At 39.7% G+C, this 13,467-nt stretch overlaps 1 protein-coding gene and 1 non-coding gene across 2 annotated transcripts; both read right to left on the minus strand.

Annotated features, from left to right (window-relative positions):
- Nucleotides 1-3,043: 3,043 nt before the first annotated feature.
- On the minus strand, nucleotides 3,044-4,217 carry LOC112762758 (protein FAR1-RELATED SEQUENCE 5-like). Its single transcript, XM_025808602.1, has 3 exons — nucleotides 3,829-4,217; nucleotides 3,380-3,712; nucleotides 3,044-3,314 (listed from the first exon to the last, which is right to left on the minus strand). Exons 1-3 carry the CDS (start codon nucleotides 4,215-4,217, stop codon nucleotides 3,044-3,046), a joined length of 993 nt encoding a protein of 330 aa, XP_025664387.1.
- An 8,614-nt stretch (nucleotides 4,218-12,831) lies between these two features.
- Nucleotides 12,832-12,939, minus strand: LOC112767719 (small nucleolar RNA R71). Its single transcript, XR_003185160.1, has one exon. It is a non-coding gene; the product is annotated as a small nucleolar RNA R71 (small nucleolar RNA).
- Nucleotides 12,940-13,467: the final 528 nt, after the last annotated feature.

Below are 13,467 nucleotides of genomic sequence, written 5' to 3' on the forward strand. Positions count from 1 at the left end.
GAAATGTTAAGAGAAATGCACATTGTCATATATTATAAATAGCATGGAACCTGTGGAGCCACCGTTTGTAGGTGGAACTGGTTTGATCCAAGTCGGACCCCTGGACCTGACTTAATTACCTATACTGGCTGCGTCTACTAAGTTATATGTAGGCCTGATTTTTTTTTCGGAATTTAATCGTAAATGATTTCCTCCGACTTGTTTCTTAATCAGGCGTTGCATCTGGAGTCGCTAACAATTGGACCCAAGTAGCTATCCAAGACCACTGCTGAAAGACCACGCTTCTCGTCGTACCCTTTCGAGGAGCCTGTGGTGCCTCAGCAACATCGGCTATCGTGAGTTCTCTTGTCATAATGTTCTTAATAATCGTTGTGTAGCATTATCTTTGTGCAACGTCTTTTGTGTATGGCATTGCTATTATATCAGTCTCTAAACAAATTATTCTTTTGTTTGTGTTAGGATGGACTGCGGTGTATGGGTCTTGCAATGGATGATTAGGGGAGCTCTATGGGCTATACACAGTGTGACGATGTGTGTTTCACGAACATGGATCATGAGTTAGTTAAATGTAATTTGATAACGATGAAAATACTTAAAATGTGATATGACAGTGTTGTTAATCGAGCAAACTCGGATGCGAATAGCCATTGACCTTGTATTGAGATCACATAATGCAAAGGCAATCGATGTCGTGGAAAAGGCCATGACTTTCTGGAGAAAGGAGCTTGCGTCTTCGCAATGTGGACGGAAGTGATAGGATTATACAGTGTGAAGAACATATACGTCTGATGTTGAGGGGACTCAGGAAATTATTTTTTTGTTTGCGTGCTCCTCTGACCGGAACATACGACCGGTGATGATGGACATTGACACCTAAGGAACTGTTTACATGTGCATCATTTTTTGTATCTTTTTGTATTTTGTTAGACCAGCAGTAGCGTCCACCCTTGTTCCGCGTGGGAGCCCAAGGCACTTGATACGCATAGTAAGAATGATAGGAGTTTTCAGCCCAGATGCGGTTAGCATTTCTCAGGTTTAAAACCAGTATCCTGGTTAGAAACTACACTCTCATTATAACTATTAGGAATGTGACACTGCATACTCACAAACGGTGCAAACAATATTTTTTTGACCGTCTTGCACAGTGTACAGGCAGTTAGTTGGCTGTAAACTTTAACATTGGTGTCATCGATATATATATATGTTTGCAGTATGAATTATGGTTACTTTAGCTGAGTTCATCGTTGAATGGTTTTGGGCCCAACTTCAATAATTTTGATCACCCTATAAAAGGAATAATAGGGTGTGGAACAAGTTTAGATGCATCAATAAACCACTAAGCAACTAACAACATAATTCACAAGCTGCGTTAATTCAAGCTGGCCCTCAACCATTCATCTAAATTAACAATCGACGTGTCTACATTTATGGAGACATACTTGGCACAAGTCAGCATGCCTTGGCCCGCAACCACATGTAGACTATGAGTTGTGCCTAACCTTTTGCACAACACAAACTACTGATCAACTTTAACAATCAACGTGCCTACAATTATAGAGAAAAGAGTTGGAACAATTCAGCATGACTTATGACAATCACAGATTACAGCTTTAATTAACTTCCGCTTATAAATTCATGTTAACAAATCCCAGGACCATAAAAGAACCATTAAACTATAGTTGAACACAAGATGGACTTCATGTTCGGGAAACATATTGATACTACAAGTTCCGAAACCATGCGTAAAATATAAGTAAAAATAATACGAAGCAACCATCTGAACGTACGGAGTACACCCAGATGTGTACTCCAGGGAACATCCTGTAATCTTGAACATAATTCTCTCAAAGCAACAACGTGAGATAATGAAAACTTGTCGAAACCTGCGCGGTTGTAGCCATCCCGAGTCCCTTTCTCCCGCAGAGTCTTGTTGCTCAACCTATAAAAAGTTCCCTCCGGACCTGTTCCCGGACCACTATTTGCCCATTGCATTCTAAAATAAGATTTAACAGTCATAATCTCAGCCTTAACCATCGTAGTCTTAACATGGATTCAGCTGACATCGGCAGCACAATGACTGAAAATATGAAACATGCATACCTCTAGAATCCACTGTTGGAATGTATCAGAACCCGGTGTATTAAACTGCGTAGGAGTGATTGCGGGAGCTCGTTCAGGTGAGGAAACTGTCGCAGCTGCTTGAGTAGGAACTAACCCGTGCTTGGTTGAGCAGCTGGGAGCGGCAAAGAACTGTTCTATGTGCTGCCCCCCGAGGAAGAAGTTCCCACTGCCAACCCCTGGGTTCAGCCGGGGTAGACTCGAGTTGGTTGCATTTGGTTCGGGGGGTCTCGGTATGTATGGATATGCACCGCCGGGATTACCAGGTTGAGAGACGCCATGTGCAGCCTGCAAGTAGATAAACAACTTATTCACATAAGAGGGCTATGGAAGAATAAACTATACGTTGCGAAGCAAAAGGCAATTCAATAAACATAAGCAACATGTTACGTGGGACCGAAACCAACAAAAAAAAAGTAAATTACATACAATGTGCCAAGTTTACAACACAGACTATATTCAACATGCGTGCATAAATGTATTCTAGCAGATAATATGAATCTAGTTATTCAGTAACCATTGGCTTGTCATATTCCCATCGAATTTTCCAAACCACTGTATCTCACCTTGCATAGGTAATTCACATGTAAAAAATAACCTAAAGCATGAAACATACCTCCGAGCAACTACGCCCCGAACGATTCCCACTGGGCTCGCTTGATGATGGATCCCCGACCGTGGCTGATGTCCCTTCTCGGATGCCAGCTTGGCTCATCTCCCGTTGGGACATGCACGTCTTCTTCGTGTGACCGGGAATCCCACAAGAAGTGCAGCAACGCCTCTTCCCCCCAGGCACCGCATTTGTCGAGGACCCCGTCTCCCTACCGTGTTTTGGGGCCCCCTTTGTCCGGGTGACAGGCGGATCCCTCACGACGTCTTGTTTCCTCACCCTTTCTTCTTGGTCAACCATATTGCCCCTTCGCACCTATAGCCTCCGTGCCAAAGAGGTAAGTGCATCCCTCGCTAAAAAGAAGTCAGCTGCATCATCAGAAGCTAGTTTCGCGACGACACTTATGGCACTGCATAGAGCGCCGTACCTCAATAAATGACTGTTGTGTCCCGATGAATTACATGTTGCGTTAGCTGTCCATTCCTTGGCATCTTTACACCAACGCCTCAGTATCAAACCAGGTGGGATTTCGTCCCAACCCTCATACTTCATCACGCAAAATATATGGCAGCAAGGAATGCCTTCACTGTTCCATATCATGCAATCACATTCAATCTTCGGTTCGCTTGGATCGTAAAGCACCTTACGAACCTTACGACGGTTCCCGACGCTTGAGAACTTGTAGACGGACGTCGTGCTAATGCTGTCTTTCCCAGAAACAATAAACTCCCAACCCCCTTTATCTGTTTCCTAACCTCCTTGAAAATTGCCCTGGTGTATAACTTCGCAGCAAACAGCTCGATCTTATCAAGGCCTGTAGTTAGTACAGGCGTGTAGTACGATGAATAAAATTGAGCCGTGACCTCGTTGTTGCGGTAATCTTTCACCACCCTATCCAGGATCTGAACCAATTCAAGAAGGCTATTTGTGGACTTCAGGAACCCTTTGACGAATGCATTTATGCCCTCACACCTGGAAGTTGTCCTGTAGCCGGTGCAAAAGGTGCCCCGTAGATATGCCTTTGCCCAACTTTGTCTTAATTCATAGGTGCTTTTGATAATCCTAAGCTTTCCACGGCCGTGCTCCAGTACTCCTCAAACTTGGCAACATCGAAGTTTGCATAAATAGCCTTTTTGAAGACCTTCCAAAATTCGGGCTCCTTCACCCTTAAGACACAGTTTTTTTCCAAGTGCCACCCGCATAGGCGATGCCTAGCTGAAGGAAGTACATCCGCAATTGCTGCTCGCATGGCTTTATCCCCGTCGGTGACCACAACGGAAGGCTTCTTGTTTTCCATGACATCAAGCATATTCAGCAACACCCATCTATATGCACGGACCTCCTCGTCCTCCAGCAACGAGAATCTGAAAATTGCTGTCTTCTTGTGATGATTTGATCCAGAGAACACCACTAGAGGCTTCTTGTACTTGTTTGACCTGTATGTTGCATCAAATGCAAGGACGTCACCGAACAGCTGGTAATCCGCCATCATCTGCCCATCCACCCAGAAAAGGCTGCCAAGTTGATCCCATGTTGTTTTCGTATATCTGGCGACAGTCATCATGTCCGCGTTGGCCTTGCCTTCCAAATAACTTATTGCTGTTTCCGCGTCTCCGTCGTTAATTTGTGCTATCCTTTGGCTGTGAATGTAATTATACAGGTCCCTCTTCGTAAACTGAAGCATCCCGTACCCCCTGACTGCCCAGCCATGTACGCCATAATCTTCGATGTCGCAATCCCAAACTTTTTTAGACTATCAACTTGAGCCTTATCACTCTCACTTAGATTCCGGTGACTGGGAAGAAGATGAGTAAACATGGTTGTAGCAAGAGGGTGGTTATGGTTGTCGTCTATCCTCCAGACTTTCCACACCTGATCTTGCAAACCATAGTAAATTTTCAGCTTCGCTGAACAAATCGTGCGACTCTCCGGCTTATCCTCCCTTACTCTTTCTGGACGATTGTAGTGTTTCTCATGCCTTGTACCTTGACAGTGACAAAAAAAGTCTCGTCTTACCAAAATACCGTTCATTCGAGTCACGTCACCCTTCCTTACACCAAACCCCCTAAGCCTGGCAAACTGTTTGTATGACGCATAAGCCTCTTCCTCGGTACTAAACACTTTGTCCAGGAAATCCTCCGTGGACCTAAAACTGGGAGCATCACCCACACATGTCTCCTGGCCTGGGCCGACCCCATTCCCGTGGGTTTCGTCACCCATTTCAGCCGTCTCTAAGTCATTCTCATAGGAGTCATCCTCGTCATCCCCACTCGAAGAAGTGATACGGAAATACTCCTCCTCACTAAGCCCGCCCGAATCGTCCTCCCCAACGGTGAACTGTAAGTTCGAATCCATCTTTGACAACAAATGAAGCCATTCACCTGGAAGATGGTTAGTTGGCAAGTAACTTATCATGACTTACTATGCGACTTAATTAAACACCCGCATCGGAATAAGTACTTAAAACAGGCTAAGCATACTTAAATAGCAAAACCAAACTTCATACAACAGTGAGTGTTCCTCACGCTATATTTACTACACATCGATCGAATGCAAGCAGCACTCCCAGACGGGAAACACGGTGTGACAATCTCTAATCGAATACAGAGTAACAACCAGCATATATTTAAATAATTATATACACAGCAAGTCTCCGCTTATAAATGATACTACTTATTTTAACGCACACTGAATAACCAGTAAACTCATCAATAATGCCACAACACCAACATACTTACATATAGTCGCGTCCAACCTCGGGACAGGGTGTGGACATGAATAAGCTTTATCAATTTCATCCAACCCTCAACACTCGCTTTCTGTCCAATTTGTTCAGCCTGAATGAATGGATTATTTGAGCAATGCAGCAAAGTTATCCACATGGTCAAAACAATAAAGAATAACAACAATAACTGTTTTTAATTGAGATCATAACAAGAACAAAAAAAAAGGGAATGGGAGCCATGCTCTATCGCAACATTAGTATAGGAAATATTTTCTTTGCCAAAAAAGAAAAGAAAATAGTCTTTCTTATGACAGGGACCACTGGTGTAGGCACCTACATTGAATACAACTAGATCAGCACCTCCTCTTACATAATATATTTTACTTACTATTAACTTATCAAAAATTAAAAAAAATAATAGCCTAACGCCATACAAACAAAACTAGCACAACGTAAGACATAACTCACGTTACTCAACCAATGGAACATGTAAACGTTATAGCTAGTCTTTTAAGCCAACTCTCACGCTATAAAGACACTGGGTGTGAGAAAGACACTGCATACTAATACACTGAAACTTTCCATCTTTTTAACTATGACTACTAAAGACTATTCAATTGTTACTTGCACGATCTACGACCGCCCAGTACACATCCACAAACATGTCAAACAATTTTGTATGAACCCTATTCTCTATCACAATTAACTTCTTCTTCTCCGTAATCTCATTTTTGTTCTTACAATGTTGGCAAATCCATAAAAGGGTACCTTAAAGACAACATTGAAGCACGGCAATGTGTAGATGACTCACTTCATGTGTTCTATGCAATGACTAGCTACGGTGAGGAAGGAACACCTGAATGTCAAACATAAAAACACAAACAGGAACGAGAAATTTCATGCGACAAGTAGCAATTGTAAATCAATCCCAAAACTCTATAACACCAACAACTCAGTATTCAGGTAGAACGAGACAAGTTGACATTCCAGTCGTAGAAATTCAAAAGGAGGAAAGCACCAAGGCAATAGCATAAACAACAAAACTTGATAAACCACGTACCTCATGCTTCTATCCGAAACCAAAGCCACGCACAATGCAACGGTCGTTCTCAATAGATTAATGGATTGAGTTCACTTCAATACACCTTATGCTTCAAACCTCTAAAGCAAGACACCGTTTTCAACAGAGTATAACCCAACAGATGAAAAACCAGCCTACTTCATACCTGCCCCGACCCGGGAAGTAGTGCAGCACCGGCTTTGGCCCCCGCCCGCAGCGGTGACGTCTCATGCACAACCGCAATCAGCGCCGGATAGGAGAGGAACCAGCAACCTACACCGAAGTTGGTTTCGAGCATTCGACCTCTGCCTCTGTAGCAGCACTGTCTCCCTGTACCTCGAACCTAGGGCATCATTTTTGGGCATAACATCCTCGTCACTGCTTCGCTTTCCTTTGATGCATCAGGGTACGCCTCTGTGTTTTTTTTCCTACCTTCCATTTTCAATACAAATAAAAACAAAATCCATCTTCTATTGGATACCCAAATATTTTTCTTGGCATAGCTGATGAGCGGATAATTTATACGCTTTTTGACATTGTTTTTAGTATGTTTTTAGTAGGATCTAGTTACTTTTAGGGATGTTTTTAATAGATTTTGTGTTAAATTCACATTTCTGGACTTTACTATGAGTTTGTGTGTTTTTCTGTGATTTCAGGTATTTTCTGGCTGAAATTGAGGGACTTGAGCAGAAATCAGATTCAGAGGTTGAAAAAGGACTGCTGATGCTGTTGGATTCTGACCTTCCTGCACTCAAAGTGGATTTTCTGGAGCTACAAAACTTGAAATGGCGCGCTTCCAATTGCGTTGGAAAGTAGACATCCAGGGCTTTCCAGCAATATATAATAGTCCATACTTTGGCCAAGAATAGACGACGTAAACTGGCGTTCAACGCCAGCTTTCTACCCAAATCTGGCGTCCAGCGCCAGAAAAGAATCCAAAACCAGAGTTGAACGCCCAAACTGGCACAAAAACTGGCGTTCAACTCCACAAATGGCCTCTGCACGTGCAACACTTAAGCTCAGCCCAAACACACACCAAGTGGGCCCCGGAAGTGGATTTATACATCACTAAGGTGGATTCATTCCTTGTTCTTATTTCTTCTGTTTTTCGTTTTCTATGTTATGTGCTTATCTATGTTTGTGTCTTCATTACATGATCATTAGTAGTTAGTAACTTTGTCTTAAAGTTATAAATGTCCTATGAATTCATCACCTCTCTTAAAAGAAAAATGTTTTAATTCAAAAGAACAAGAAGTACATGAGTTTCGAATTTATCCTTGAACTTAGCTTAATTATATTGATGTGGTGACAATGCTTCTTGTTTTCTGAATGTATGCTTGAACAGTGCATATGTCTTTTGAAGTTGTTGTTTAAGAATGTTAAATATGTTGGCTCTTGAAAGAATGATGACTAGGAGACATGTTATTTGATAATCTGAAAAATCATAAAAATGATTCTTGAAGCAAGAAAAAGCAGCAAAGAACAAAGCTTGCATAAAAAAAAAAATTAGGCGAAAAAAAATAGAAAGAAAAAGAAAAAGCAAGCAGAAAAAGCCAAAGCTCTTAAAACCAAGAGGCAAAAGCAAAAAGCCAATAACCCTTAAAACCAAAAGGCAAGGGAAATAAAAAGGATCCCAAGGCTTTGAGCATCAGTGGATAGGAGGGCCTAAAGGAATAAAATCCTGGTCTAAGCGGCTAAACCAAGCTGTCCCTAAACCATGTGCTTGTGGCGTGTAGGTGTCAAGTGAAAACTTGAGACTGAGCGGTTAAAGTCAAGGTCCAAAGCAAAAAAAGAGTGTGCTTAAGAACCCTGGACACCTCTAATTGGGGACTTTAGCAAAGCTGAGTCACAATCTGAAAGGGTTCACCCAATTATGTGTCTGTGGCATTTATGTATCCGGTGGTAATACTGGAAAACAAAGTGCTTAGGGCCACGGCCAAGACTCATAAAGAAGCTGTGTTCAAGAATCATCATACTGAACTAAGAGAGTCAATAACACTATTCGAAATCTGAAGTTCCTATAGATGCCAATCATTCTGAACCTCAATGGATAAAGTGAGATGCCAAAACTATTCAAGAGGCAAAAAGCTATAAGTCCCGCTCATATGATTGAAGCTCTGTTTCATTGATAGTTTGGAATTTATAGTATATTCTATTCTTTTTATCCTATTTTGATTTTCAGTTGCTTGGGGACAAGCAACAATTTAAGTTTGGTGTTGTGATGAGCGGATAATTTATACGCTTTTTGACATTGTTTTTAGTATGTTTTTAGTAGGATCTAGTTACTTTTAGGGATGTTTTTAATAGATTTTGTGTTAAATTCACATTTCTGGACTTTACTATGAGTTTGTGTATTTTTCTGTGATTTCAGGTATTTTCTGGCTGAAATTGAGGGACTTGAGCAGAAATCAGATTCAGAGGTTGAAAAAGAACTGCTGATGCTGTTGGATTCTGACCTTCCTGCACTCAAAGTGGATTTTCTGGAGCTACAGAACTCGAAATGGCGCGCTTCCAATTGCGTTGGAAAGTAGACATCCAGGGCTTTCCAGAAATATATAATAGTCCATACTTTGGCCAAGAATAGATGACGTAAACTGGCGTTCAACGCCAGCTTTCTACCCAAATCTGGCGTCCAGCGCCAGAAAAGGATCCAAAACCAGAGTTGAAAGCCCAAACTGGCACAAAAACTGGCGTTCAACTCCACAAATGGCCTCTGCACGTGCAACACTTAAGCTCAGCCCAAACACACACCAAGTGGGCTCCGGAAGTGGATTTATACATCAAATACTTACTCATGTAAACCCTAGTAGCTAGTTTATTATAAATAGGACCTCTTACTATTGTATTAGGCATCCTGGATTGTATTCTGATCCTGTGATCACGTTTTGGGGGCTGGCCATCTCGGCCATGCCTGGACCTTTCACTTATGTATTTTCAACGGTAGAGTCTCTACACTCCATAGATTAAGGTGTGGAGCTCTACTGTTCCTCAAAGATTAATGCAAAGTACTACTGTTTTCTATTCAATTCATCTTATTTCGCTTCTAAGATATTCATTCGCACTTCAACCTGAATGTGATGAACGTGACAATCATCATCATTCCCTATGAACGCGTGCCTGACAACCACTTCCGTTCTACACTAGATTGAATGAATATCTCTTAGATCTCCTAACCAGAATCTTCGTGGCGTAAGCTAGAATGATGGCGGCATTCAAGAGAATCCGGAAAGTCTAAACCTTGTCTGTGGTATTCCGAGTAGGATTCAATGATTGAATGACTGTGACGAGCTCCAAACTCGCGATTGCAGGGCGTTAGTGACAGATGCAAAAGGATAGTAAATCCTATTCCAGCATGATCGAGAACCGACAGATGAATAGCCGTGCCGTGACAGGGTGCGTGAGCATATTATTCACTGAGAGGATAAGATGAAGCCATTGACAAGGGTGATGCCTCCAGACGATTAGCCGTGCCGTGACGGGCATTGGATCATTTTCCCGAGAGATGACCGAAAGTAGCCATTGACAATGGTGATGTATCACATAAAGCCAGCCATGGAAAGGAGTAAGACTGACTGGATGAAGATAGCAGGAAAGCAGAGGTTCAGAGGAACGAAAAGCATCTCCATTCGCTTATCTGAAATTCTCACCAATGATTTACATAAGTGCCTCTATCCCTATTTTATTAATTATTATTCGAAAACACCATTATCACTTTATATCTGCCTGACTGAGATTTACAAGGTGACCATAGCTTGCTTCATACCAACAATCTCCGTGGGATTTGACCTTTACTCACGTAAGGTATTACTTGGACGACCCAGTGCACTTGCTGGTTAGTTGTATCGAAGTTGTGACAATTATGAATTAAGATCAGAGCACCAAGCTTTGGAGCCATTACCAGGATTTGTTCAAGCCTGGAGATCACAATTTCGTGCACCAAGTTTTTGGCGCCGTTGCCGGGGATTGTTCGAGTTTGGACAACTGACGGTTCATCTTGTTGCTCAGATTAGGTAATTTTCTTTTTGTTTTCTTTTCAAAAATTTTTCAAAAATATTTCAAAATTTTCTCACTTGTTTTCGAAAAAAAAATGTTTTCAAAAATATTATTTTTCTTCAGAATTTTTAAGAATGAATTCTAGTGTTTCATGAAGCATGTTGAAGCCTATCTGACTGTAAAGCCATACCCAAACTACTTTGGGATTGGCATTCAACTAATCACTCCAGTCCATGTAATTATATGCTAAAGCTTGGCTGGCTATTAAGCCATGCCTGACCCTTTGATTGGAGCGTTAAGACTAACATGGCAAGATTCCTGGAATTCATATTAAAAATTTTGAAATCCTTATTTTTATTTTTCACAATAATTTTCGAAAAAAATTTAAATAAAAATACAAAAAAAATTAGAAAATCATAAAAATCAAAAATATTTTTGTGTTTCTTGTTTGAGTCTTGAGTCATGTTATAAGTTTGGTGTCAATTGCATATGCATCTTGCATTTTTTCGAAAATATCATGCATTAATAGTGTTCTTCATGATCTTCAAGTTGTTCTTGGTAAGTCTTCTTGTTTGATCTTGATGATTTTTTGTTTTGTGTCTTTTATTGTTTTTCATATGCATTCTTGAATTCTTAGTGTCTAAGCATTAAAGAATTCTAAGTTTGGTGTCTTGCATGTTTTCTTTGCATTAAAATTTTTCAAAATTATGTTCTTGATGTTCATCTTGACATTCATAGTGTTCTTGGTGTTCATCTTGATATTCATAGCATTCTTGCATGCATCACATGTTTTGATCTAAAAATTTCATGCATTGCATAATTTTCATGTTTTTCATAAAAATTTTAAAAATAAAAAAATATCTTTCCTTTTTTTTCTCTCATCAAATTCGAAAATTTGGATTGACTTTTTCAAAAAATTTTAAAATCAAGTTGTTTCTTATGAGTCAAATCAAATTTTCAATTTGAAAATCTTATCTTTTTCAAAATCTTTTTCAAAATTCAAAATCTTTTTCAAAATTCATGGTTATTTTCGAAAATTCCAAAAAAATAATTTTCAAAAACCTTTTTCTTATTTTATATCATAATTTTCGAAAATAACATAATCAATTAATGTTTTGATTCAAAAATTTGAAGTTTGTTACTTACTTGTTAAGAAAGATTCAAACTTTAAGTTCTAGAATCATATCTTGTGATTTCTTATGAATCAAGTCATTAATTGTGATTTTAAAAATCAAATCTTTTTCAAAAACTAATTTCTATCATATCTTTTCAAAAATATCTTCTTATCTTATCTTTTTCAAAATTTGATTTCAAAATATCTTCTCTAACTTCCCAACTTCTTATCTTTTCAAATTTGTTTCAACTAACTAACTAACTTATTGTTTTTTTCTTAACTGTTTCAAAACTACCTAACTAACTCTCTCTCTCTAATTTTCGAAAATATCTTCCCTCTTTTTCAAAAATTTCTTTTTTATTAACTAATTATTTTTATTTTTTATTTTAAAAATTTTTCAAAAAAAATACTAACCTTTTTCAAAAACTATTTTCAAAAATCACTTACTCTTTTTCAAAAATTGTTTTCGAAAATTCACTTCCCCCTCTCATCTTCTTCTATTTGTTTATTGATATACTAACATCTTTCCTTCAACTTTCCAAAAATCCGAACCCCCTCTCTCTCTGAGTTCAGATTTTCTTTCCTTCTTTTCTTCTACTAACACAAGGATCCCTATACTGTGGTATAAAGGATCCATATTATTATTACTATTTTTTCTGTGCCATCTTCTTTGTCATATGAGCAGGAGCAAGGACAAGAACATTCGTGTTAAAGCAGATCCAGAACCTGAAAGGACTCTGAAGAAAAAATTAAGAGAAGCTAAAATACAACAATCCAGAGATAACCTTTCAGAAATTTTCGAACAGGAAAAGGAGATGGCATCCGAAAATAATAATAATATAAGGAAGATGCTTGGTGACTTCACTGCACCTAATTCCAATTTACATGGAAGAAGCATCTCCATTCCTGCCATTGGAGCAAACAACTTTGAGCTGAAACCTCAATTAGTTTCTCTGATGCAGCAGAACTGCAAGTTTCATGGACTTCCATCTGAAGATCCCTTTCAGTTCTTAACTGAATTCTTGCAGATATGTGATACTGTTAAGACTAATGGAGTAGATCCTGAAGTCTACAGGCTCATGCTTTTCCCTTTTGCTGTAAGAGACAGAGCTAGATTATGGTTGGATTCTTAACCCAAAGACAGCCTGAACTCTTGGGATAAGCTGGTCACGGCTTTCTTAGCCAAGTACTTTCCTCCTCAAAAGCTGAGCAAGCTTAGAGCTGATGTTCAAACCTTCAGACAGAAAGAAGGTGAATCCCTCTATGAAGCTTGGGAAAGATACAAACAGTTGATCAAAAAGTGTCCTTCTGACATGCTTTCAGAATGGACCATCCTGGATATATTCTATGATGGTTTATCTGAGCTATCAAAGATGTCACTGGACACTTCTGCAGGTGGATCTATTCACCTAAAGAAAACGCCTGCAGAAGCTCAAGAACTCATTGACATGGTTGCTAATAACCAGTTCATGTACACTTTTGAAAGGAATCCTGTGAGTAATGGGACGCCTATGAAGAAGGGAGTTCTTGAAGTTGATACTCTGAATGCCATATTGGCTCAGAATAAAATATTGACTCAGCAAGTCAATATGATTTCTCAGAGTCTGAATGGAATGCAAGCTGCATCCAACAGTATTCAAGAGGCTTCTCCTGAAGAAGAAGCTTATGATCCTGAAAACCCTGCAATAGCAGAGGTAAATTATCTAGGTGAACCTTATGGAAACACCTATAACTCATCATGGAGAAATCATCCAAATTTCTCATGGAAGGATCAAAAGCCTTAACAAGGCTTTAATAATGGTGGAAGAAACAGGTTTAGCAATAGCAAGCCTTTTCCATCATCCACT

This window comes from Arachis hypogaea, chromosome 17 (assembly GCF_003086295.3).
Source record: "Arachis hypogaea cultivar Tifrunner chromosome 17, arahy.Tifrunner.gnm2.J5K5, whole genome shotgun sequence".
NCBI lineage: Eukaryota > Viridiplantae > Streptophyta > Magnoliopsida > Fabales > Fabaceae > Arachis > Arachis hypogaea.